This window comes from Cydia fagiglandana, chromosome 2 (assembly GCF_963556715.1).
Source record: "Cydia fagiglandana chromosome 2, ilCydFagi1.1, whole genome shotgun sequence".
Taxonomy (NCBI): domain Eukaryota; kingdom Metazoa; phylum Arthropoda; class Insecta; order Lepidoptera; family Tortricidae; genus Cydia; species Cydia fagiglandana.
In genome coordinates, this window is record NC_085933.1 from 20575822 (window position 1) to 20603258 (window position 27437).

Here is a 27437-nt window from a genome sequence, read left to right on the forward strand (position 1 = left end):
CCGGTTCGGCCAGCCCCGTAGTTTACATTCTTTTTTTTTTCTGTGGTGCAAATATACCTACATAACCCACAAACTTTACATAATTTTTTTCAAATCTTTTTCTTGTCATTAAAAACACAGGAAAAGAAACCCAATTTAGGTCCACCGAACTTTAAGCGCACAGAAAAAGTTATGTGACAATTATATGTATGTAGAGTCAGACCGAGAAGTCTGCAGCGATTTTGATAGCCCATACCACACAGTGCACGTGTCATTTTTAACGTGACACTTGCCCTGTGAAATGATGACGTGCAAATAACACTTGCACTGCGTGACTGCTGACTTTTCTTGGTCTAACTCAATTCATTTTATAATTTAGAAAATAACACAACTGCAGATTCAGAAAAGTGATGACTAGATTGAGTTTTCCCATTACAATTTTATTATTTCCAGTTTGAAAATATTTGACCTCCTTTGATCTCTATGCCTAGATTAGCATTTGGTTACAAATTTTCTCAAGCATCGTAGAAAATGAACCTTTTGTAATTCACAAAAACATCTACTTACTGTACTTCTTCTTTTACGATGACGTAATCCTCTTCTGCTACAGTGTTAAGCTTCGCCCGCAATACTTGAAGGCGCTCTATCTGCATTTGCAGAGACGCCTTCGACTGGTCATCCTGCATACTGGAGCTGTAACAACATTAGTAATTTACATATTATTTCAGACAAGCTGGTGGCCTAGCATTAAGAGCGTGCGACTTGCAATCCGGAGGTCGCGGGTTCAAACCCCGGCTCGTATTAATCAGTTTTTCCCATGAGCCCTGGCAATAATGCCGGGACAAGGGACAACGCACATATACTAGTAATACTAGAAAAGCTGTCAGTTAATTTATTTTATCTTCGCACATATACTTGGTCAAGCAGATCTTGTCAGTAGAAAAAGGCGGCAAATTTGAAAAATGTAGGCGCGAAGGGATGTCGTCCCATAGAAAATTTGAATTTCGCGCCTTTTTCTACTGACAAGATCTGCTTGACCAACTATATCATTAATGCTCTAAAATGCATTCAGAAACCATAGGAAATGACTAGCATTATGACAACCAATTTTACTATGAGTACTTTCTTATCTGTGGTAGTAGGTAAAATCTGTACTTTAAAGTTATAACTTTATAGATTTTTGTAAGGTTATGAGTTTAAATTTGGAACAGCTGTCAAAACTCAAGTGGGTGTCTATTCTAGTATCCATAGATATTAAAACAATTATCGATACGAAACGTCAATTCAGTATATTTTTTTAATATAAACCGTACGACATTTTATCTCGAGTGACATGAGAACAGGGACTTCATTCGTTGGTCTATGAATTAAAAAAAAACTACGGATTACGTGATTACGGATTACGATACGTGACACGTGTGAAAAAAGTTTTCATTTACCGCCATTTGACGTACAGTTTATCTTTTAATTAGTTTTAAGTATAAAATTAATTTGTTTTCTTGTTTTTAAACAAGTTTTAAGCAAGAGTTTCATGTAAAATTAGTGATAAAAAGATATTTAAGGAGACGGCACCTCTCAAATCTGCGAGTTCCGCCAGAGAGTAGGTAACGATGGATGTCGGCTGAAATATGAGGTTTTTTTTTTTCTTTATTAAGGGGCTTTTTCGATTGAACGAATATGTCACCCCATAAAAAACAGACTTAATTAACAAAGTTGAAAGAAAGGTTAGTGAATGTATAAAAGAAGGTGGGAATTATATGTGTGTAGATAAAGTAGTGTATGTAACTGTACATAATTAGGCATTAAAACACTCGTGTGATCCTTTTAAGAAACTCACTTCGTTCGTTTCTTAAACCCACACTCGTGTTTTAATGCCTTTCATTATGTAGCAGTCACATAAACTACTATTACAGTACTATCTGGTGCTCCATTACGACACCCTGTGCTAAGCAAATTACGTAAATAAGTCGAAAATTTAAAAGGCCAACGTGGCGAATACTAATAGGTAATTCGCAACTCGTGTCGATTTAAAACTCGATTTTCCTATTTTTCACACTTGTATCTTAATTAACTAAATCATAAAATAATCGTAAATAAAAAATAAGCCACAAGGACACCTTTTTAGGGTTCCGTATCCAAAGGGTAAAACGGGACCCTATTACTAAGACTTCGCTGTCCGTCCGTCCGTCCGTCCGTCCGTCCGTCTGTCACCAGGCTGTATCTCACGAACCGTGATAGCTAGACAGTTGAAATTTTCACAGATGATGTATTTCTGTTGCCGCTATAACAACAAATACTAAAAACAAAATAAAATAAAGATTTAAATGGGGCTCCCATACAACAAACGTGATTTTTGACCAAAGTTAAGCAACGTCGGGAGTGGTCAGTACTTGGATGGGTGACCGTTTTTTTTTGCTTTTTTTTCGTTTTTTTTGCATTATGGTACGGAACCCTTCGTGCGCGAGTCCGACTCGCACTTGCCCGGTTTTTTTCTTTCTCATGTCTCTACAACTAGGGCATGCTCCCGGGAATTCCCGTTTCTCATAATCCCGGGAATTCCCGGGAATTTTATGGTGTCAAAAGAACCGGTACTGAAGAGCCGGTACCGGTACTTCCCGGTTCTCATCATATGACTATTTATTCCCATTTCAATAGTAGTAATGTTTTAGTACTTTAGCTCGGAACATTATATAACATTTAATATATATAGTCCTCCTCAACAATTTCGATGACGGCGACCTCAAAAAAAAATATTACTGATTACGCCTGTTATGGGCCCGAATGTGGCTGGTCAGGCCGAACTTGGTCTTAAAGACTCTTCTGCAGGTGTTACAATAGAGTTGGCCAGACGCGTGCGTTGTATGTATACATGTAAGAGGGCTTCGGTCTCTCTTTACGTTGTTGGCGTTTTGCATCTAAGATGTTGAGGCGGTTTTCCTCAAACAGTTTGATGCGATTAAAAATGGTCGACCGCCAAGATGACCTGTCTGTAGCAAGCTCCTCCCAACGTTCAGGTTCGATATTGCAAGCGTTAAGGTGTCGTTTGAGCACGTCCTTATAACGCAGATGCTGACCGCCGTGCTTCCGCTACATTTAATAATGGTGCTATGAAACGGAGGACCCCAATAACCCGACAAACTAACCTAGTAAAGCAGGCATTCGTGCAGGCAGGCCGTGCCGTCATATAGTGCTGAGTGCATCGACTACGCTACGGCCGTGTGGCTCGGCCCAGGCGGAGGCAATGTGTGCCGGTTAATTTCGTAAAATAGGTTGGAACGCCAATTGAGTGTTTGTTTATAATAAAATAAGTCATTTATTAATTCTTATGCAATTATTTATATGAAAATAAGTCATTCATAAAGATTGTACGCTAACAGAAACAATTTCTTAAAAGTAATCAAAAGATGCCTGAGAACCGGGAAGAACCGGGAATCCCGGTTCCGGCCATGCCCAGAACCGGGAAATGAAATTCTTGGTACCGGGACCGGTACTGCATGCCCTATCTACAACGAAGCGGTTATAAAATAAATTACATAGGCATATAGTAACTCCAGAGCCGTCATATATGAGGTTTATTCGCTTAGTTAAATACATGTAGGTACCTATACTTTGTTTTTATATCCCAATTGATTGATCCGTTATTTTATTAGCTATCAATATAAACATAGAACTTTGGTATACAACTTTTTTAATAAACTCTACCACCGATTCCTAGTATAATAAATTCCTAGTGTCTAAAGTACCTACCTACTATTAATTAGGGCTTGTGCACAAACCACGCGAGGTTCGACAGGGGGGTGGGGGGGTCACGAAAAAATCACGAAATATCACGTTGGGGGAGGGGGTATAAGGAGATCTCAGGTGTATTTTCCTACAGTGAACGAAACTAAAAAAAATACCTACTTACATCACATGAGTATAGATACTTTTTCTCAGTTTCGTTAAACATAAATCTTCCCTCCGCACTTCAAAATAGCGAGTCTATTTCACGAAATTTTGGAGCGCGTGCCTTGACCGGTCGGATGGAAAAATTTCAAAAAAAATACACGTGAGGTTTTGTGAGCCCCCCCGTAGCCAAAAACCTCACCAAATATCACCAAGGGGGAGGGGGTCAAAAAGTAGCCGAAAACACCTCGCGTGATTTATGCACAACCCTTTAAGCTCCCTCAAGAACACCTTGGTAATAAATTTAACTACTTGGTTACCTACTTCATGTGCCTCGTTCTGACTTATTTAGCAGTATCATTATCACTCGCTTAGTTACTTTTGAGTCGTTAGCTGTGCTGTAGTCATTTCGTATTGTAGTCCAAGCAGACTCAATACGCCAATTGTAGAGCAAGGACTCTACATTTCGATTTTCAGATAATAGCAGGATTGACAGGTATGGAAAGGTCTCTTAGCTAGAGTGTCTACTATCTAGTCTAGAGCCTTTAGTTAAGTCTACGTAACCGAGGAGTAAAAGCTTTCGATGCGCTATAGGTACCTATTCGAGTTTAGACCTCTGAAGAAATCCTATCACTTACCTACCTATAAGTAGGTACCTAAATCGATTCATTTGACCGCTTTGAAACGAGAAATAATAAAGAGACCATAACACAGCTCGGATTTTCAAGTGACGTCATAGTCATCATACAGTTAATGATAACAATACGCGAACGCGAATCAACTCTACACTTCAACGTATCTCAAGCGAAAATAACCTCTTCGAGCGCAGCGAAAACGTTACATTGCATTATTTACAGCAATCGCAAGCATTCTTATTGGATTGGTTGGGTTTATATCCCTTTACAAATATTATTGCTTTCAAGAACCCTCATGACTAAAATGGCATCGCTTTTCATTGCATAATCATGGACGACATTGAACCAAATACGCGAATAAATGCACGTTTGATAGAAATCACGCGACAAAATCAGCATGATAAGAAAGAAAACAGTTTCTGTAGTCTTTATTTAACATCCTGTGCAATTGCAAAAACACGAAAAACATTCAAAACAAGAATCCGTTAAATATTTAAAGATCGAATTCGAAGGAAAAACGTTGAGTTAACGGTAATCCATATTTGAGGTTTAAATTGAAATAATTAAGCGGATCTGGCATTGTAGAGTCATTAAATTCGTCGTTAAACCTCGTAAAAGTTACATTAAAGTCAAAATTTGATGTCCTTCAGTCACAATTTAAGTCGGACAAATGAAATTTGTGGTTATAACAACTACGGAATGACGACATTATCGATTGTACACATACCTGGAATTTTCATTATACGCCATGTAATCTTCTCGAGACCAATTTAATCATTTAAAAAAGGGTATACATAAAACAGGAAATAGGGTCACATTATTAATATCCGTTAACACTACAAGTTATTAAAATAAATAAATCTACTTGATGTATAAAATAACCACGATTCGTTAGCATTCGTTACAATCAAAAGAGAACATCACCTATCTCTTACACACTGTTTAGAATTGTGCTGTATTTGAAAGAGATAGCTAATAATGCAACGTAAATAGAACTCTACTTCGAGCGCCATCTTTGATAGGAAGTGGGTTACGCTTCTTGTCTATGAAAAATATGTTGCCAGCGTAAAAAATATTAGCCTAAATCGGAGGGTTTTCTGATATTATTACCATGCAATCATTTAAATAAAAGGTAATAAATCCAAGCGAAATCCTGATCAGTCGTAAAAGGCTTGATTTAAGATGTTTCGATTCACGACGGTTGAAAAAGGATTTTTTTTATTTGCAAATTTTATTCTAGAAAGCAAAGGATTCGCAAACAAACATATTTGTTTAATTATAGATGGTCAAGCAGATCTTGTCAGTAGAAAGAGGCGGCAAATTTGAAAACTGTAGGCGCAAAGGGATATCGTCTCATAGAAAATTTGAATTTCGCGCCTTTTTCTACTGACTAGATTTACTTGACCGTCTATAGTACCAAAAACAATGCTTATATGCAGAAAAAATCGTGAAACGAAATATTCAGTGGGCGTGGCCAAGCCGAATTCGACCTCGAAATAACGATTTACTTACAACTTTCACTCATAGTTGATAAATCTGAATCGGGACTTAATAGCGTACACTTACGTACCTACGTTTAAAATTTGGCCTGACGTTTCAAACGATATGTAGCTTGGCTGTTTTGATACTACAAGAAATATTGTATAATAAAAAATAATAAATAGTGAATATATTTTCCACCTTACGCACATGTGAAGGTAGCGAAACGGCCATACCAATTACCATATTTTGACTAAGGTGTAGTAAGAGTTTGTGAAGTTAGGACTTGTAGAGTTAGAAGGTTGGCTCTAGAAGAGATCTGATAACTTTTTGACAGTACGAGCGTTATGGGGTCGTCTTGGCAATATTTTACATAAAAATGTTTTTGGTGGGATTTGATTTTCTACTGTAAATCTACCTAACATCATTAGAAAAATGGTGGGTTTCCAAAGGTAGGTTTAGGCACTAATGGGTGATGTTTTGCCCCGTTCAGTGGTTAGTGGTTACACAAATGCAGCCTCTCTCAAAGACTAAAGAGTTACGTCTATGATATTTCAAGAGACTTTTTAAAGAAGGCCGAAACTTAATGAAAGGGTGGATTCCTGCCAGTGCTTAGTTTCTGTTACTTTCCACCCTTGTGGTGCCAAGTTGCCAACTCTTGAGGTCCGGCTATCGGACACTTTTTATAAGAAAGGATGAAAGGAACAGTCAACAGATGCTACCATCCTAGTCTGCAATCTCCATCAGAATTTTTACAGCAATTTTCCGTTCCGTGAAATAGTAATATCATGGTTGTTACCTTTGGTTGTGTTTTAATCTATCGTCACTCGTTGCGATATTTTTAACTTAGCACTAGACTATCGTAATGTAATGTACTTTTTAACTTATGTATATTTGGGACATTATCCATGAAAAGGGCCTTAGGGACCTTATTGTCGATGGCGCTTACATCACACAGCGTCGCGCGGAATTGTATTTATATCGGAGCATCGTTAATAATGTCCCTTTTCATAGAAAACGTCACATATAAGTATTTTTCATCACACTTGAACAAAAATGAACAAAAAAGAGGCTTCTGCTAATTTCATATGTACATCACAGCACTAGGTCGAAATTTAGAAATTACGGATAAGGACCGCATCCGCATCGCCTACGTGTAATAGAGTTAGACCAAGGAAAGTCTGCAGAGATTTTGATAGCCCACGCAGTGCAAGTGTTATTTTAATCCTTTAACTTCTGTGAAATTATCACGTATAAACAACACTTGCACTGCGTGGGCTATCAAAATCACTGCAGACAGTGCAGACTTGTTTTGGACTATAACACATTTTAAGAGCAAATGTGATGAAAAATATTTTTATTGTCTATGGTATCATTGGAGGGATTTACTCTTTTTAATATGGCAACCAGCTGTCAACAAATGTCATTGACTCGAAAATGCATTGCTTTTGTGTTTACCGTGCATTTCTCTTGGCGCCAAAGTAAATAAAAACAACAGTAGAGCTGCCTGCATTGAGTTAACTTTAAATATTGGAATTTACTTCTTGTGGATGTGTAAGAACAATGAAGTTTCGAGCAGTAATGGTGGATGCTGGTCCAATGCGAGAATTTACAAGTACGGAATAAGTTTGAACTTACCGACGTTCGATTAGTGTAGTCGTTGTTTTGATATCCACTAAGGTTTATTAATTTTTCAGATATAGTTAGCACAATATCGAAGCTTTCTAAGGAATGTGTCGCGAGAATAGCTGATGATCAACTTTATTTCATTGTTAGCGATGAAAATAGTGGCCCGGCGCCACCAATATTATGGTGTGAAATTCCACAAGCTATGTTTTTTTCTGAATACCAAATGGTGGGTTTAGATGAGGATCACAAGGATATATACTTAGAATTCACTTCTGGTAAATATTAAGTGTTTAGTTATTAAAATAACCCTTATATTCAAAGATAAATAGTTCTGAGTTTTTAGTTTTTGTACAGCTTAATGAAAATGTATATTTGATTAGGTACTCAAAATCTATCAAGTGATAATACATAATTATATTGTGTCTTCATTTGAAAGCTAGTTTTTATGTAATAAATAATTTGTTTCCAGCAAATTTAGCAAGGTCGCTGCTAACCTTAAAAAGTGCAAAGGCTTTAAAAATGAAGCTAACGAAGAAGCAATGCCCATGCCTTACATTAGAAATTGAAGTGGTATGTATAAGGTTAGCACCAATAAATATTCTGGGTTTAGGCAAAATATCATTACCACTTACAAGTTAGGGCCGATACAGACGGACAGCAACCTAACAGCAATTTGTATGGGAACTGCATACCAACTGTAAAGTCCGGCATGCAGTTGGGTTGCAGTCTGTCTGTACTGGCCCTTAGTGTGTGAAATAAATTATAAGTGGAAAGTAACTATCTGCCAGTTAGCTTTTCACACTTAACAACTGAACAGATTGAAACAAAATTTTATATGGAGATAGTTTGAGGCCCGGAGAACAGGGCTGACTGGGCTTTAGGGTAAATCCACCACTGCCGGGAAAGAAAATAGGGTAGAAAAATTCAGATAAAGTCAAAGTTAGAAGCTAAGATACAGTGAAATAATAGTTCAAAGCAGAATTGCAAGTTGTGGTTGTTAGTCAGAAACAATATTTTCTTTTACTGCACCATAATTTTGTGTAGAAAAAAAATAGGGTACTAGTGGTAGTAATAATATTTCACAAAATAATAGAATTTCAGGGGTTGACAAAGCTTTTTAGAAGAGTCAACTATAGTACAAATCTATTAACTGTTACTTTTTTGGCTACTTTGAAGAGCCAGTGTACTTCCGAAGGTTTTCAAAGTACAGCCCACAAGCCTGCTAGTGCTAATTCTGCCCGCGAAAAAGTATCTTAATTTCATAAAAACCATTCCTTGAACAGGAAGTGGAGTCCTGGCTCCACAGCCAGGCCCTGTGTCAATAAATTTGGAGAGCTCTGTATTACACCATTCTGAATTTATATTTTAGCCATCATCAACATCACAGCAGACCCGGCAAGTTACTCATGACATACCTGTCAAGGTCATCCCAAGGAAGTCATGGTCAGATTTCCAAGAGCCAAAGATACCCAAACCAGATGTAAGTTGGCACATACAAATAGCAACAGTCTTCAAGGTTTCATACCGGTTTTTTCTTCATATAAAAAATACCGGTATTATTACATTAATTACGTTCTTTGTTTTATTATTTCATTTTTAGTGGAACAATCAAATATTTGAAGTTGTTACCTAACCACATATTATGATTCAGTCCTACATAAAGAGCATAAAATAATTAACCCTTTAACCGCCAGAGTCTGATATATAAGACATTACATATCCAGCTCATTTCGCCACAGTCTGATAAATAAGACAAAGATCTGATTTGGTTTTTACAGCACATTTATAACTCCCATAACTATGCCAACCTTACTCTGCGTGGTACAATTACTGTCGGTGGCGACACGAGCACGCTCGATCAAAAATTGCTGGCGGTTAAAAGGTTAACAATATTGATTTATTTCGGGGCTTTGAATAAATACCGGTTCCGAGCCTTGACACCCTTAGGCCCACTTGCACCATTCCACTAGTCCAGAGTTAACCGGCTAAATCTGGAGTTACCATGGTTATCAGCACAATTTGACACTGGGTTAACGGTTTAACCACTTAACCCCATGTTAGAGTGATGGTGCAAGTGGGCCTTAACTGTCCATCGGTGGACCTTATGCCTTTTGTAATAAGGTTTACGAACTATCAGTTAACAGTGTGGGCTCTTGTACATACTTTTATATAGTAGAGAGATACCTTGATAGTATCTATCAGGAGCGAAGTCCATTCCTTGGCAGTTTCTACAATCGCTATCAGATATATTGGAGCGGGCCAAGGTGGTCCCAGATATCTGAACACGTCTCTAGTGTCAAGATGTTAGAGCGCGTGTTCAGATGTTTTTGAGCACCTCGTTAACTCCGATATATCTGATGGTGATTGTACCATGAATGATGTTACATTCAAAACTAAACTGCTGCCAAACTTCATTCCATAAATCTTTCAGATATCAATAGAACTGCCAGCACTGAAGCAGCTGCGAACCACTATAGACCGCATGAGGACAATGGCTGCTGAGGTGATGATCCGAGCCTCCGCCGAGGGCCGACTGACATTGCAGATTAAGACGGATACTAGCAAAGTCTCCACCAGATTCAAGGACTTAAGGGTGGAGGCGTTTGAGGGTTTGTATTCCTGTAGCCAAAGTGGCAATAGTTACTAGTATATGTTTTATAAGGGGGCAAAGTTTTTATTTAGCCCGAGCAAGTAAAAGATTCGAAAAGACGCGGGCTAAACAAATATATCTGTTTGAGGAAATAAATTAAAATAGAGACTGCGGAGAGTCATAGAATGTATGGGCTCCCCTTACATACCACGACTCTTCTCTTTCCACACAGACTCTAGTAAGAAGGTATTTTTTTTCTATTTTAGGTCCCATAGAGCACTCGGATTCTGAAACAGAAACGCAAGCAAACGAAGACATGTCCCACATCTGCTATTGCCGTGTAGATGCAAAGAAATTATCCATGTTTCTGAGTGCAGATCAAATCTCACATAACAGGACCGTGTGCAGTATAGTCCATAAGAAATTAGTTATTCTATGTTTGCAGACAGAAGAAAATGTCAAGTTACAGTGTTTTATCACTGGTATTGTATTCTAATAGGTTAAACTTTTGACCTGACTGAAAAAAGTTAATGTTATAACACCGCGGCTGGCCGTGAGACCCATTACAAAATGTTTGTTATATATTTTAAAATAAAACATTAAGACATTGAAAATTCTTTTATTCTTGTATAACAATGATGGAAAATGTTCTTGCAGTTTCAATAATACAATTATGAATCGCCTTCTGTTCTCCAATATTTAGAAATAAAGGGTCTAGCCGTGTTTGTATGGGGCATCGGCCCCAGAAGCCAAATTGATTGCTGTTTTGCCAATTTATTAGGCCAGATGTAAGATGCTATTTCACAAAAAAAATAACCCTAAAATGCTGCAGGTTTTTGAGAAAATTAAAAAAATTGAAAATTGGTTTTCATTTTTTTTTAACTAAACTACCGAACCGATTTTTTTGTAACTTATACACATTATGTAAGTAATCTAGATGAATTATTTAAAAAAAAATGGATTTCCAAATATCCTTATAATTAGTAATATTTTCTCTTTTAATATTTCAAATTTTTTTTTATTATTTCCGAAATAGGGGACACCCACGAATTTTGGGTATTTTATGTATAAACTAATGTTCTATAACATATATTTTTTTCAAAAATATTCATTTGGCTCAACAGGGTAAAAATACCGTATGTATGTATGTAATGTATGAACAGACACAACCGGGAGAACTCCCGGTCCCATATCGACCAACGCGCCGCTCTGTACGAATTTGAATTTTGAACGTAACAAATTGCTAAAATGGACTATATTATTATTGGCTGTATGCGGCTTGGTTGTCGTCGCGTCACGAAATTAAAAAACCGGCCCTTGCATTCAATTGCATCACATCTGTATTTTGCAGTTGGCTTTTGTGCTAGCTACGCTCCATACTACATTATTTAAAACGCACTCGTTTATCTTATTTTCTCAGTACTTAAGTCTCTTCTCAGAATTTTTTATTAATAGTAAGCCTAACAACAAATAATTTAGTTATAAGCTAGATGAAACGATCTTTCGTTGTCCCGCCTCAGTGTGTCGTGGGTGGCTTTCAGCTGGTCCAGTTTGGTTGATATCTGAGCGATGGAGTTGTCTATCCACTGCATTGACGACATGTGTGCGTTTAGAATGCGCCCTATTTGACCGATCTGAAATCAAACAATTGATGATTAATTTTTCCTTAGCAGCCGGGCTAGCACATGATTGGCGCGACAGTATCTCGCCGCGAGATAGAATTACCCGTCCCTCTTTAATATTTTTTTTTATTAGCCTATGTGTGTGTCCCCTCCTGGCCTCCCCTCTCCCTTTCCACTCCTCCCTGTGCTGAGCAAGATCCCGCCAAAATCAATACAAACAGACTGGTAATCTGGTATCTATCTGGCGGCGAAATACTGTCGCGCCAATGTTACCTATGTAAGGGTGGTAATAAAATAAAATAAAATTTGATTATCTATCCAATTTATTTGTCCAATGTGTATTACCTACGTCTCACATTTTGCTTTAATGAGAGAGTGAGAGGCAATGGCATGGCAAAAAAAGCAAGCATTATTCTTGGTGTGAAATGTCTCGTGGCTGAAGATAAATTAATCGATCGATAGCGCATGCTATACTATCTTTGAGTATTAAAACTTCCATTTTTTATTTTTTATACATTTTATGTCATTCCAACTCAAAATGACGACAAGGTTTTTAGATCCTAATCAAAAGAAAAATTATAAAATATATTGAGATTTTAGGACTAGGATTTTAGGAATTTCACAAATGAAAACGTGGCATTTAACCCTTGCAAATTAAGCACTTGCTTAGGGCACCACGTCTAACGTCTACCAAAATTGTAGGAAAAAAAAACTTACTGGATCATTACTGTCTTGGCTTCTATTGGTCTCGTTGAGGTGTTCAATAACTTCTTTCAAGTCTTGCGACATTGTCTTCAGCTGCGAGTCTAGGTTTTCGGCTAAGTTGTACCTGTAATAAATTAACAGTACATTATTGCAGAGGCCGGGAATGGGAATATTACGCAAAACTGCGTAGAGGGCGTCCTAGGCCAATCACATGGCCTACCGTGAAACACGACAATCGAAAGTTCGGTTTCTACCTCTCTCTCACTCTTGCCTATTCGCTCGATAGAGAGGCAGATAAAAGAAATTTCGATTTGCGCGTTTCGCGGTAGGCCACCTGTAAACAAACCTCCTGGATGCATCAATGTCAAAGTGAAAACTGTTAAAGGCCTAGTATGTTTAAGTTACTCTATGGTTTACTAAACAAATTAGTGCTGCACTCTGGCGGCAGAACATTGCAGTAATACATATTAACTCACATTATAGACGGGTCTAACGCGAATTATATTCGTCGGGTAGATGCACAAATCTCTGTTTTGACATTTCGCTGGGACAATCAGTCAGCCGCGACCACGACCAGTGAAACCTGTGTCGAAACGTCGGTAAATAAAGGTAATTGAATATAATTCGCGTTAGACCCGTCTATAATGTGAGTTAATATGTATTCAAAACGCGAAAGTTTAAAATATTATATTGCAGTAATACTTCCTATTCGATGAGTTTTGATTTTGACGGACGACGCGAAGCGAGAGTGCAGAAAGACTAATTGAAACTTGCGTTTGAATTTTTACTCACATCTGCTCCCTCTCGGGATCTCGCGGCCTGTCCCCGGACTCGAGCAGCTGTTTCTCGAGCGGCGCGAGCAAGTCCTCGAGCTCCTTCTGTTGCGCCAGCACGAAGTCGAGCTCCAACTCGAGACTTTGCTGCTCGTTCTTCACGGCTTGCACGGTGTCGTTTACTTCTACTATCTGAAACGTAACGTAAAATTATCATTGACGCTTCAACCTCATCAGATTTTAGGTTACTTGGGTTACATCAGTGCTTGCGACAACTTCGAACAGGAGTTGGCCGGTCGAAGTATTTTACAGACGGCCAACTCCTGTCACTATCAATCTTACGAAGGTGACTAACGCTTGTTCTATTTTTTTAAATTTTAATAAAAGGCCTGGGTGCTAGGATCTAGCCGGGTACTTACTGAGCGAGCAGCCTCGCGAGACAGCCTCGGGCGAGGCACGTCCTGACTGACCGAGGATTTGCCTCGCGAGGCTGCTTGCTCAGTCAGTACCCGGCTTCTTATGTATCTTATCAGCTCCCAAAGTCGGTGAAAATAATGAAAATAATAGATTCTGGTCGATTAAGTCACAACCACAAGTTGGTATCTAACAAATATTTTTAACTTCGGGAACAGGTCACTTCTGATTTTCTGTACCTATGAGTATAAATTATCTTCAAGATACGATCATCGTTCTACCGTTATAATCAAAGGGGAACTAAAATTTAAACATGGAAATAACTGATGTGTACCTTTTCTCCATTAGCAATAAGTAGCCGGTCCCACGCGTTGATCTGCGTGGCCTGGTTGATGAACGTTTTCTCCTGTTCCTCAAGTTCTAGCGTCCACTTGTTGATGTTCTCTTCGAGCTGCGCGAACGTGATCGAGGTGATTGGCTGAGGCGGCGCGGCTGCTGTGGTCCTGGGGAGGAAATATTAAATGTAATATATTTTGGAGCGGTGGTGGCTGAGTGGATATAGGTGGCCACTAACGAGCCTTCCAACAGTCCAAATAGCGTGGCTCCAATCCAAAATCGGTCCGTGAATGTCAAAAACGTACAATGTTTAATATTAGGATGCCGTCCATTTGCATGAATCCATTGTAACGGCATCCATTTGGAAGGCTCGTCAGTGGCCTGCTTATGACGTCCGACTTTCAATCCGGAGGTCGCGGGTTCAAATCCTGGCTCGTACCAATGAGTTTTTCGGAACTTATGTACGAAATATCATTTGATATTTACCACTAGCTTTTCGGTGAAGGAAAACATCGTGAGGAAACCTGCGTACATCTGCGAAGAAACTCAAGGGTGTATGTGAAGTCCCCAATCCGCATTGGGCTAGCGTGGGGACTATAGCCCAAGCCCTCTTGCGCATGAGAGGAGGCATGTGCCCATCAGTGGGACGTTTCATCATCATCTCAGCCATAAGACGTCCACTGCTGAACATAGGCCTCCCCCTTTTTTGGGGGGTGAATGCCATAATCGCCAAGCTTGGCGGGTTGGCGATCGCAATCGAGTACACCGAATTTGAGGGACGCTGCTGCCCGTCCACCGGTGGTCTTGGACGTGGTTTAAGGACATACCCGGGTCCTGGACGTAGTTTAAGGACATACCCGGGTCCGGGTAGGACGTTTATAGACTGAAAATTATTATTATACTTTACCTCTTATTGAAACAATCCTATAAATTTTCGTTCATTGCCAGTCGTTTCCGAAAAGGGCATATGACTAGTGAATCTGTTTAGGACTAGTATGTTTCTTTTCAAATATGTTACTTACGTTACAGGGAGTAGAGACGGCATGGTAGTGGCGGCGGTGGTTTTTCCTAACGCTGTTATGCCGGAAGGTGCTGTCGTGGATGCTAAAAATAAAGATATAAATAAGATAAAATATTACTACACCTTATAACAGCTAACAAAGAGAGTGTATAAGGGAGAAGGGAGAAGAAGAAGAGTTGGAAGGGGTAGACCTCGGCGGACTTTCTCTGATCAAATTGGACAAATCCTGAAGAAAGGTCAAGTCAAGAGCACCCTAAACCGGCGAGCGTGTATGAGGAATGTTATGAAAGTGAAGGAAGCGAAAGAGATATGTCAGGATCGTAGCAAGTGGAAATCCGTAGTCTCTGCATACCCCTCCGGGAAATAGGCGTGATTATATGTATGTATGTATGTACACCTTATAAAATGAAGTCCCCCGCCGCGGGTCTGTTTGTGTGTATGTTCGCAATAAACCAAAAAACTACTGAACGGATTTTCATGCGGTTTTCACCTATCAATAGAGTGATTCTTGAGGAAGGTTTAGGTTTATAATTTGTTAACCCGTGCCTAATAAAATTAAAGTATTAAGTTACCCTGGCAGAGCAGATGTCTACTAAGTGTCAATGTTTTTTACTTGGTAATAAGTGTATGAACAGAAATTTTATATAAAAAACACTTGTAGACAAGGGATCAATCACAAAATTAGGCTTTATCGCCCGTAACTTTGGGTATGTCCACATGAGAGATGTGATGCTAATTGTTGTGTATGGTGCTAGTAAGCATTGTGTACGTTTTAAATTAATAACAATTTTATACAGACCCGAACTTTGAATGTCAAACATGCGAAGACGTATTTCGATGCTATAATCAACTAGAATTTTGTAATATTTTTTACGATTTATCTATAAATTTTAATACGAAATATCAAGTATTTGTCATTAGACACGTTTTTTTCTTAATTTTATTAGGACACTAGCCAGTTTGTTATTTTTTGTACATACCCGCGGATGAAGGTTGTGTGCTGGCGGTCGAGGTGAGACTGAATCCGCCAGCGCTGGTTGTGGCCGGTTTGCCGAGCTGGAAGCTTGCTGGAAACATTAAGTTATTATTTAACCCGCGATCAAAGGGTTAAAGACGTCAACTGACGAGCGTAGCGTAGTGCGTGACGCGCCGTACACGATAGGCGCGATGTCAAACTAACAAGATATGATAACATCAAATTTGGAATTTTAATAACAACATTTCCGTGAGACCAGGCTTGGCTCACTCCGCGATTTCGTCGCTTTGCTACAGGTAGCTAAAAGTACATCCGTTCTACCCCAATTTTGGGGTTTGCCATAAGCCGCACGTGGAGCTGTCGCCACCTAGCGGCCATATCTGTGCTTGTTTACCTAGTACTATTATTTATTCTGTGGTGAGACACAGACATGTTAAATATATTACGAACGGGTCACTCACGTATTTTAAGTCGAAAAACGCTCGACATGTTGCAGGCTGCGCCGGTCCGTCACCGTCAACGCAAGCTCCTGATGACACTCCAGAGTGAAGCATGTCGAGCGTTTTTCAACTTAAAATACGTGGATGACCCGTCCTTAATATATCAAATTTGGAAAACATAATACTGTAAGTGAATAAATAAAATTTTATGCTCAAATTTCTCCTTTTGTTGATATTACACAGGTATGATAATACTATTACTTATTCTGTGATACAGGTAAACGAAACGGAACGTATGATCATGAGATTATGTTTCTTCAAAAATATATTTAATGGAACATATAATACTCACTAGCGGCAGTAGTGGCAGCAGTACTAGCCGGAGTTTTCCCAAAACCAAGTGCACTGCTAGTCGCAGTTCCAAAACTGAGCCCAGTTGCTGCTGAAGTGGCCGCGGTCGACGTCGTCCCAAAACTGAGCCCGGCCGTCGTCGCGGTCGTTGAAGCCGCTCCAAAACCGAGGCTAGCCGTCGTTTGAGCTGTAGATCCAGCTCCAAAACTAAGCCCAGTTCCACTCGAGGCCGGCGTTGCTCCGAAACTAAGTCCAGTACCGGTGGAAGCCGGCGCCCCGAAACTAAGACCAGTCGCTGGTGTGGAAGCTGGAGTTGCACCAAAACTAAGTCCAGTTCCTTGTGTTGATGCTGGAGTTGTTCCAAAACTAAGCCCCGTTCCCTGAGTAGCGGAAGTAGTAGTTCCAAAACTGAGTCCAGTGCCTGTTGACGCGGGTGTTGTTCCAAAACTAAGCCCAGTTGCTTGGGTAGATGCTGGTGCGGCTCCAAAACTCAGTCCAGTTCCTTGAGTTGACGGTGCTGCTCCGAAACCGAGTCCCGTTGCTTGAGTTGTCGCTGGAGTTGTACCGAAACCGAGGCTCGAAGCTTGGGTGGCTTGTGGCGCAGAGAAACCTGTAGATAAAGTGAAGTAGTGCAAGATGCGGATTTGAATAGTTATTTGACATTGACGTATAATATCTAAGGACGAGCTAATGGGGCACAAAAATGGTACTAGTTCAGCGGTATTACCACAGAATAACTAATAGTACTACCGGTGTTACTCACGAATTCCAGCGAATCGTGCAGCTAGTTGCAACCAATAGCGCGCGTAATGCGAACTCGTCAACCAATCGCGCGCGTGATACGAACTCATCAACCAATCGCTTTGTAGCGGTTTCACACCGTAGTATTGGCCCCTGTCATGCCTCATTATTGCCCGTAAAGCCAGTCCCCAGATATCTATGTCAATGTTACTTGACAATTTAGTTCCAGAAGTGTTCTTATAATTTGTATTAATGGTGCTTAGACTTACATCACAATGTAATGACATTAAATGGTATTTAAATGATGTCAGCCGCGCGTGCTCTTCGCTCTTTTTCGTACATTTTTTCTACTACTCCTATCCTATCTCCACAGCATACTTGCTTTTAGATCAGAAAGAGTAGGCTGGTAATTATTAGACGACTCACCTAAACCGGTTGCAGGTTGTGTCGCTGCGGGCTTCCCGAAGGTGGACCCGAAGCTCAGCCCCGTGGCCGCCCCCGATGCGGGCTGGGTCAGGTTGAGCCCCTGCGCCGGAGTAGAGGTCTGGCCGAACCCGAACCCAGTGGCAGTTGTCGCCGCTGCCTGTGGTGCTGCAGGAAAATATGCCGAAAACGCTGTTTAAAATTATCCAAACTTGGCATAAACTGTGTTCATAAACATATGTTTTAAATACTAAACTTCGCGCCAACTATTCTCGCCAAACTACCCCTTATTCGTAAAACTTTACAAGCCTCAGTAACTTACTATGTTTTATCCCTTCTTACAAATACATAAGTCAAAATTTATTCCGTGAATAAAGCCATTACTATTTTGCTACGATAGGCTAGCTTTATATGGAAAAATTCCACCTGTCCAGTTTCTTTGTGTATTTGCGTCTCACATTTTGCGTAGTGAGACAGTGAGACGTAATGCACATTGAAAAAAATTGAAAATTGAAGAAGCTATGGTTATCTGATTTGACTGATTAATTTGTCTATATTTCTATTGTATAGTTGCTTTATATCGTTCTAATTCTTTCCAATTTTTAGTGTATTTTCCCCTTTCCTTTTTGTGTAATATATGTATGTTTATCCTATAAATTTTGTATGTATTTATCCTCCTAAGGCCCAAGGTCCTACCTATAGTACTTATTCAGTTCAAAGAAATTTAAATCATATTCGATTGGAACAGAGTTGCTTTTGCTCTGTTTCGTTCAGTTTTTGAACAACGCAAAATCAACTCTATTTCCTACATTGTAGGTTCAAATTTCTGTGGCTATTTTTGCATTTTTCATTTGTATGGCTGGGCCTTAGGAGGTTATATCCTTTATCTTTCTGGTACCTTGTTGTACATTTTGCTGCATTTGTCACCCTCTTTTCACTCTCTCCTCTCATCTACTCAAAGGTTAACTGGAAGAGATCCCTCAAAGGGATAAGTTCGCCTTTGTACTTCTTGCTAATTGTATGTTATTTTTAATATGTCTTTTTGTACAATAAAGAGTTTACTACTACTACTACTACTACATTGGACCAAGAAATTGGACAAGTGGAATATCAACCCTAGCAATAACATCATAAGTCTCACCAGCAGTAGTGGTACCGAAACTGCCGAAGCCTCCCGCCGGCGTCGCGGCGCCGAAACTTGGAGCCTGCGCGGTTGTAGCCTTTAGCAAACATAGAAAAAAGTGTTAAAAGAATTATTGTCAATGCTTTTATGTAATGAGAATGACTGACGTATTTTAGTAATATCACAGAATAAATAATAGTACTAACATACAAAAATTACACTTCCTACAAAGCCGAAATTTGACAGTGATTCAGGGACGAATCATGTTGTCCATTTCTAATTTGGGGTTGTCAAGTTTAAATTATTTTTTATCCCTTACTTACAATTACATAAGTCAAAATGACAGATAAGGACAAACGATTATTAGCTAATTAAGGATTGTAGCGCGTTTATGAATAAGGGGGTAAGTATACAATATAAGACCAATGAGCAGAACGGAGCCGATAGCGTCCGAATAGTCCAGCGACACTGGTAATATGAAAGAATTATGATGACCGTCAAGCAAAACCGCGTAGTCATGAAAGCTTATTGTACTAGATGGTAATTTTCGTACAAAATGAGTCTTTAGATACAAGCAATGAATACTTACGGCGGGCTGAGGCGCGGAGAAGCCTGACGTGGGCGTAGCGAATGCGAACGCACTGGCAGGCTTGTTCGCGTTCGCCGGCGAGCCGAATGTTAACCCTGAAATCAGCATAGTCTTTTACTCTTTTCAATTGAAATTGTAAACAAACAGAAACGAAGGGCAGAATACAAACCAATATTATACGGATACGAAACGCTATGGTTATACTACTGTTATGGTTATTCCCTTCAAGGTTAATATGTCTAGTATTCAGATTTTGGTCATACAGCAAATATTACGTACAATGTCATATTTGGATAATCATTGACTATTATAGACTTCTTAGAGGCTGGCCACACATAAAACAAGTATCTTGAACTTTCAGAATAGGCAGGAAATGGCATTACCTTGGGCCTGCCCAGCTTGTCCTAATGCGGGTGTCTGCGTGGCACCGCCGAACGGTGAACTCTGTCCTCCAGTCTGAGTAACAAGAAAAAATATATGAGGAAATTGCCTCGCGCGTATGCTCGCTCTGTGTGAACCCGGCTATTGACGCGGTATCATTTATCATATGTCAGTGTCTCACGGACCGGACGGATTGGGACCGGACTAATCCCAATAAGGCCTAGTTTACAGTCGCTTTCGTAAAAACTAGTGCCTACGCCAATTCTTGGGATTAGTTGCCAAACGAACCCCAGGCTCTCATGAGCCGTGGCATAACCACAGAATAAATAATAGTACTACCGTACAGAAAGGAAGCTTCCTACAAAACCGAAGTTTGACAGCGGTTCAGGGTCGAATCATACTATCCCTTTCTAATATATGGCACTATCCCTTTCGGCTATTTAGGGTTGTCAAAATTTAAGTGATTATCTTATCTGTGGTCGTGCACGCAAAAGGAAGTCAAGTGGTGCCAACCCTAAAAATTGCTCGGAGCAATGCTGAGCCGAGCGGAGCCGAGTTAGGCCGAAGTCAGGAGTTTCGCACGCCTGGCATAACGCCGGGATAACGCGAGGAAGATGATGATGTCAGTGTCTCACGGAAGTTTTGTTATTAAGACAGGCATGGATGCTTAATTACGGCAAAATACTCATCTAGGGTGACGGCACCAGTAATGGACACGGCACCAATTATGGACATTTTTTACGTTGATCGAATTTATTAAGCAACTGTCCCAACATTTTTCAACTGGCAACACTAAAGCATAACCAATAGACGTTTGAGCTGTCATTTTGACACATGTCACCAAAATCAGCCGTTTTGTTCTAAGATGGCTGCGAAGTAAAATCTCGTTGCGGGCGGTGGTCATAAAAATCCGTTATTGTTGTTGAAATCGTTAAGGAGGTGAGTACATATTTGTGCATGGTATTATCTTGTGTTATGTTGTAATGAGATTTAATGTTATTTTTACTGAATAATACTATATTGCAAGTAAATTGAGCTAAGTTGAATATGTCCAATCACAGCAATAAGTTTTTTGTGGGGTTTGTTCATTACTGGATTCGATATTTTATGAAATTCAGTAATGGACAAGTGTCCAAGCTTAAGCTTTTTATTACTTTTTTAGTTTATTGTGTTAAATTATTTAATTTATTGCACTAAACATTTGAGTTGGGTTGATTTTGTGATTGCTCTTTATTTTCCAATAATGGACGATGTCCATAACTGGGTATTTTTAGTTGTCCATAATTGGGCTCTTTGTTTTGTCTTAGATGGATGGATAAATGTGGTCGGACTGCAAAAACTGCCAGGCTAAGGCGAGGCCGACCAAGCCATACGTCAACAGGTTTTTTTGCTATTATAATCCGTTTTTTATTCATCCTATTTTTCGATGAGGCAAATAATAGCTGTCACGCGGTACCACAAATTTGGTCGGACTACAAAAACTGCCAGGCTAAGGTGAGGCCGACCAAACCATACGTCAACAGGTTTATTTTAACTATTATAATCCGTTTTTTTCATCCTATTTTTCGACAAGGTAAATTATAGCTGTCACGTGGTACCACAAATTTGGTTGGACTGCAAAAACTCGTAGCCTGGCAGCAAAAACTGCCAATTCTATTTCTTGATGAGGTAAATTGTAGCTCTCACGTGGTACCACAAATTTGATCGACCCAATCGCCAATCGGCCGGCCAATACAGGATTTGGCCGACCATTTTTTTTACTGTCCTCAAAGGCAGCTATCGTACCATACAAGTTTCATACGATTTTTCGATAAGATTTTTTTGATGATTTTTTTATAACTGTGGTCGGACTGCAAAAACTGACTGGTTATGGTGAGGCCGACCAAGACACGTCAACAGGTTTATTTTAGCTATTATAATCTGTTTGTTTCATTCTATTTTTCGATGAGGTAAATTGTAGGGATTGTAGCTGTCACGTGGTACCACAGATTTGGTGGAACTGCAAAAACTGCCAGGCTAAGGTGAGGCCGACCAAGCCATACGTCAACAGGTTTATTTTAGCTATTATAATCTGTTTGTTTCATTCTATTTTTCGATGAGGTAAATTGTAGGGATTGTAGCTGTCACGTGGTACCACAGATTTGGTGGAACTGCAAAAACTGCCAGGCTAAGGTGAGGCCGACCAAGCCATATGTCAATAGGTTTATTTTAGCTATTATAATCCGTTTTTTTCATCCTATAGGTAAATTGTAGCTGTCACGTGGTACCACAAATTTGGTTGGACTGCAAAAACTCGTAGCCTGGCAGCAAAAACTGCCAATTCTATTTCTTGATGAGGTAAATTGTAGCTCTCACGTGGTACCACAAATTTGATCGACCCAATCGCCAATCGGCCGGCCAATACAGGATTTGGCCGACCATTTTTTTTTACTGTCCTCAAAGGCAGCTATCGTGCCATACAAGTTTCATACGATTTTTCGATAGGTCTTTTTCATGTTTTTTTTTTATAAATTTGGTCGGACTGCAAAAGCTGCCAGGTTAAGGTGAGGCCGACCAAGACATACGTCAACAATTCTATTTTGCTATGAGGTAAATTGTAGGTGTCATGTGGTCCAATAAATCTGGTCGGACTGCAAAAACTGCCAGGCTAAGGTGAGGCCGACCACTTTTTTTTTACTGCCCCCAAGGTCAGGTATCCTACCATACAAGTTTCATTCCATTTTTCGATGAGGTATTTTTTTGATGTTTTTTTGTCCAACGTTTTTGCCATTTGTACAAAATCTGCCAGGTTAAGCCTAGGCCGACCAAGTGCGTTGAAAGTTGGAAGGTACTAAATGTCAGGTACCTCTACAGGGTAGGTATATTCTATTTTTTGATCAGGTTTGTTTCATGCAGCCGGCAACCGGACTAAAACTCTTATAGTATAACTTAGAAATCTAAATGAAAGTTCAAATAGCGTTAATAAAAGTTGATTTGTGACATCATTTGTTTCATTTATGTGTTCAATACAAAAGTGTCCATTAATGGATGTTCATAATTGGGTCCATGTCCATGACTGGGTGTCCATTACTGAATTTTTGATGTCCATCAATGGTGATTTCGTAAATTTCAATTTATATATTTTTTATTAATTATGTATTAAACATACAGAATTTTTGGTTTTGTTTAAATGTTCCTCATGTATTTAAGTGCCGAAAAAAAAATCACCATTTTTGTATCGTCAAAAAACATCCCATTTTTAAACGAAATTCTAATTTAGTGCGCTTAACATGTCCATGATTGGTGCCGTCACACTATTTAGATTAATTCTGTTCTCTTTGGTTACTTGTTTAATTTGGTTAAAATTGAAATACATACCTGTGCTGGTTGGCCAAATCCGGGGCTCCCAACTGTTTGGTTGGGCGGGGATGAGAACCCACCAAAGCCTCCGAGAGGCTTGCTCGCTCCGAAGGCCGGTGCTGCGGTTGTTGTACTAGGAGAACCAACTGTAAACAAACAGTTTTTGATTGCCGTAAAGTTATTTATCTTGTCTACAAGAAACATGTGTATTACAAGAATATACAATCACAATAGTTACAAAAAAAAAATCAATATTACACATACAGTGGTTATCTGATTTGACTGATTAATTTGTCTATATTTCTATTGTATAGTTGCTTTATATCGTTCTAATTCTTTCCGATTTTTAGTGTATTTTCCCCATTCCTCTTTATGTAATACATGTATGTTTATCCTATAAATTTTGTATGTATTTATATCCTTTATCTTTCTGGTACCTTGTTGTACATTTTGCTGCATTTGTCACCCTCTTTTCACTCTCTCCTCTCATCTACTCAAAGGTTAACTGGAAGAGATCCCTCAAAGGGATAAGTTCGCCTTTGTACTTCTTGCTAATTGTATCTTATTTTTAATATGTCTTTTTGTACAATAAAGAGTTTACTACTACTACTACTACTACTACAGTGGCATTAAGTGCAGCGTAATACTTCTTCCTAAGAATATACTAGTTCCATAAATGTTAAGCTAAAATAAAAAAGAAATAAGTGATACTGCAATGAATGTATGGATATTGTGCCAGAAAGACACATGTAAAGTGACTTCCCTACAATTACCCGTACTCAACCTTCTAGACATAGGGGGAATAATGCATATTCTAATCACTATTTTATCTGCTGATGGCTAAAATACCGTAAAAATATGCCTACTTTGCTTCAAAATTCCCATGTTCATTTGTTCCTTTTTGTAAAAAAATGAGCTTACATAATGACGAAGTGGGAGCAGTAGTTTTAGCTGCTGATCCAAATGAAAATGAAGAGCTGGCCCCAAATGCTGGTGCATTGCTGGTCGGACTGTTGAAGCTGAATGCTGGTTTATTCTCTGAAATACAATTTAGATCTTCAATAAAAACATACGGATAAGGATATAGGAGGATGGAATTATGCTGGCTAAACACCTAGCTGGCATACCATGCAGAATCACCCAACACTGATGAACAACTAAGTGTGGATATAATATAACAATAAAACAGATAACCATATAAGAATACAGTTGACTGTAACAAATGTCTGGTTTTTGGTAAAAAAGAAAGTTTGTTGTAAGTATGCCCTGTTACTGAAAGATTTAGTTGAAGTAGACCACAAAGTTTTAGTTTGGCTCAGTGTTCAAGTGTAAACTCATCAAGGACAAACATGTTGCATACTCAGAGACTGCTCCATGGCTAGTATGTATAAAGGGGCCCACACATTACCAGTTCCCCAGACAATATCAGCCTATCAGTTAAATGCAAAAGATGACAGTTCCGAACAACTGACAGGCTGATATCACAAAAGAGATAGGTACAGAAGTCAATCACATGTATGTACTTTACTTTTCATACCTACGCTGTCAACTATGGCTTATGCACAAAAAACTATCGTGCTAGTGGCACTCGTATCTATCGTATCGTATCTCGTATCTAGTTGTTTGATTAGTTGCTGTTGAGGATGAAACGGGAAGAATAGAAATAAAAATTAATAATGACATTAATAACTCAAATATTAAAATTTTAATGTCATTGTTATATTACAAATTTGTCACAGAAAATATCTTGCGATGATTTCGAGACTGGCGAAAAGCACGATTATTATATTTTAAAGTGTAATATAATAAATTCGCATTTTCATGTACAATGTAATAAATTCGCATTATCTCTGAAACCACTGATAAGTAGCTTAAAAAACGTCAATTCACCGTTTAATGTTGAATTTAAACAACCGTCCACTGAACTGAACAGTTATAATAACTTTTTGTTTGTTTCTCCATTATTGCACGAAAAAGTTCACAGACGCGTGTTTCAAGCGGATGGTACTCGCGGTCGCAGTAGTCCCAACCGGTCCGAGATATCGTGTCCGTGAGCAGTGTCTATGTGTGCGTTGCTCGAGCGCACTTTGTATGTAGATTGATTTCTGTACCTATCTGTTTTGTGCTGATATCGTCTGGCGAACTGGTAATCTGTGGTCCCCTTAAGGCATGGAAAAAATATATAAATAAATATTATAAGGACAATTTTATACAAATCAATCAAGTCCCACTGTAAGCTCAGTAAGTAAGGGTTGTGTTGACGTTGATATACATATAATACAATAGGGGTATATAAATACTTATCTACATTGAAACATCCATGCCTATTAGCCAGGGGCACTACCAACAAGAATTAAAAAATTAAAAAATTGTATATTGATTACGAGGGATAATCCAAGTGAAATATTGAATATGGTACTACAACATACACACTAAAAATAAAATGGACTAGAAGAAAATTTAATAATACCTAAGCTCTTAACTTAGGGCTTATTGAGACGATGCGAGAACTCGCATGAGAGTTTCACTACATTACAGTTTTGATCTGTTGGTTGAATTGGACATAAACAAAAGTCCTCAATATAACTAAAGTCGCATGCGAGTTCGCGCGCCATCTAAATCAGCCCTTATACAAGCAACATATAACACGGTGGCGTTACCAGTAGTTGCTGCTCCAAAAGTGGGCTTTGCCGCATCACCACTACCAAAAGAAAAGCCTGCAACATTTCAATGTATGTTTGAATTTACTGTGCTAATATCAACTTTACTTTCTAAACATAACAAATGAAATTTGCGTTTGTATTGGCAGGTTTTGGTTTGTGAGCAGTTATCGCAGTTATCTTCTATCTTTGCAAAAAATATCTATGACATTGGCAATTTTGGCCGGATGCTAAAAGTAAATACATTGTCTATATTGATACTTATGGACATCTTATGATTTTTGACCTATTGCCCTATAATGGAAGAGCAAGACCTTTTTGTGTAAAATGTTTGATATAGGACCCAAAGAAATTGTAAAAGCATAACATACCTGTGTTTGCTGATCCAAATACTGATTTGTTATCACCCGTTGCGCCAAATGCAAAGCCTGAAAGTAATTTTTCATTAGATCATATTTTTTACTTAATTACATAGAAAACATTAATAACTAAGGTAAAATCTTAGTAATAAAGACACAAATCAATGCTGTTACCAGGATCTGTGGATCAATATTGTATTTAATTGTGATTAGTTGTTAAAAAATTGCTATATAACAAATATTAACATGTAAGAACTCTACACTTTCATATTTGTTTTGGATAGAATGCCAGATTATCAGGCCCCAGGCCTAAGTAAAGAAAATACTATGGTTTATTTTGCTGACAAGCACATTTAGAGGTTATGTTCAAATGTTTGTGTATGGATTATTTCTGACAAATCACATTATTTACTAATGAAATGATAAATTATATAATTTTGATCATTTGTTTATACCTGTAGAAGGCGTAGCAGTGCCGAAGGTTCCTGCGGAAGTCGTGGCTGGTGATCCAAACAGTGACATGATTTCGAACCTAGATCAAATTTTAACTCACGAATATTTGTCACGCGTTGTGTTTAACAGTATATTTTTAATTAACCTGTAGTGAATTTTGAGTATTACTTTAAAATATGCAAAAAAAAAGTCAATTATATTATTTCACCACTCTGTCAACATAAAGAGTCCGCGATTCTGGCGGTTGGTGAATTTGACACTTTTGACAGTTGGCGCATTCTTTTTTTTCGTTACTGTATTTTTGAATGAGATTGATTCTAGGTTATTGGCCAAGCATAAATTGATGTTGATTGTAAAGCCTATATACACAGTACTCTTTTCGGTTTTGCAATGCAAGAGTCGCAGCAGTGATTATATTTTCTTTGGCAAATGATTGCATTGCATGTTTATGGCGTTTGCACACTTTTATGTAAAATGCTCATGTCGGGATACTTGCTCAGGTTATATGCATCTGCGCAACGCCTGCACCAGCTA

The 27437-nt window shown here is 38.8% G+C and overlaps 3 protein-coding genes across 7 annotated transcripts in view; 1 reads left to right on the forward strand and 2 right to left on the reverse strand.

Moving 5' to 3' along the window:
• LOC134678308 (myb-related protein B-like) overlaps positions 1-5407 on the reverse strand; it is a 47605-nt gene extending 42198 nt beyond the window's left edge. For 2 of the 3 annotated variants that reach the window (XM_063536834.1, XM_063536815.1), the window contains exons 1-2: positions 5227-5407; positions 547-672 (exon numbers count right to left, since the gene is read on the reverse strand). In XM_063536834.1, the coding sequence (XP_063392904.1) occupies positions 547-672; positions 5227-5249 (149 nt within the window). In that variant the 5' untranslated portion in view covers positions 5250-5407. The remainder of the gene's footprint in view (positions 1-546; positions 673-5226) is intronic. The other variant, XM_063536853.1, reaches the window with a different exon arrangement.
• A 2010-nt stretch (positions 5408-7417) lies between these two features.
• Positions 7418-10748, forward strand: LOC134678345 (checkpoint protein HUS1). 2 transcript variants are annotated; one of them, XM_063536882.1, is made up of 6 exons: positions 7418-7593; positions 7676-7882; positions 8077-8177; positions 8977-9087; positions 10039-10216; positions 10464-10744. In XM_063536882.1, the coding sequence occupies exons 1-6, from the start codon at positions 7542-7544 to the stop codon at positions 10691-10693; spliced, it is 879 nt and encodes a 292-aa protein (XP_063392952.1). In that variant the 5' UTR covers positions 7418-7541; the 3' UTR covers positions 10694-10744. The 2 variants fall into 2 exon arrangements, with proteins under 2 accessions (XP_063392952.1, XP_063392963.1); XM_063536893.1 differs by lacking the exon at positions 8077-8177 and having other exon boundaries at positions 7676-7833; positions 10464-10748.
• Positions 10749-10801: 53 nt separating this feature from the next.
• LOC134678330 (nuclear pore glycoprotein p62) lies at positions 10802-27125 on the reverse strand. Of its 2 annotated transcripts, XM_063536863.1 has the most exons (16): positions 26906-27125; positions 26463-26519; positions 26092-26148; positions 24353-24469; positions 23450-23577; positions 20095-20167; positions 19712-19806; positions 19141-19219; positions 18003-18167; positions 16837-17445; positions 16049-16135; positions 15070-15151; positions 14046-14214; positions 13317-13489; positions 12537-12648; positions 10802-11831 (listed from the first exon to the last, which is right to left on the reverse strand). In XM_063536863.1, the coding sequence occupies exons 1-16, from the start codon at positions 26970-26972 to the stop codon at positions 11673-11675; spliced, it is 2229 nt and encodes a 742-aa protein (XP_063392933.1). In that variant the 5' UTR covers positions 26973-27125; the 3' UTR covers positions 10802-11672. The 2 variants fall into 2 exon arrangements, with proteins under 2 accessions (XP_063392933.1, XP_063392941.1); XM_063536871.1 differs by lacking the exon at positions 26092-26148.
• Positions 27126-27437: the final 312 nt, after the last annotated feature.

Coding starts and splice junctions, on each gene's coding strand:
- LOC134678345 (XM_063536882.1), top strand. CDS start 7,542: ATGAAGTTTCGAGCAGTAATGGTGGATGCTGGTCCAATGCGAGAATTT. Junction 7,594..7,675: donor TCCAATGCGAGAATTTACAA/GTACGGAATAAG, acceptor TTAATTTTTCAG/ATATAGTTAGCACAATATCG. Junction 8,178..8,976: donor TTACATTAGAAATTGAAGTG/GTATGTATAAGG, acceptor TTTATATTTTAG/CCATCATCAACATCACAGCA.
- LOC134678330 (XM_063536863.1), bottom strand. CDS start 26,972: ATGTCACTGTTTGGATCACCAGCCACGACTTCCGCAGGAACCTTCGGC. Junction 17,446..18,002: donor ACAACCTGCAACCGGTTTAG/GTGAGTCGTCTA, acceptor CTTTATCTACAG/GTTTCTCTGCGCCACAAGCC. Junction 15,152..16,048: donor CACACAACCTTCATCCGCGG/GTATGTACAAAA, acceptor CTTTATTTTTAG/CATCCACGACAGCACCTTCC.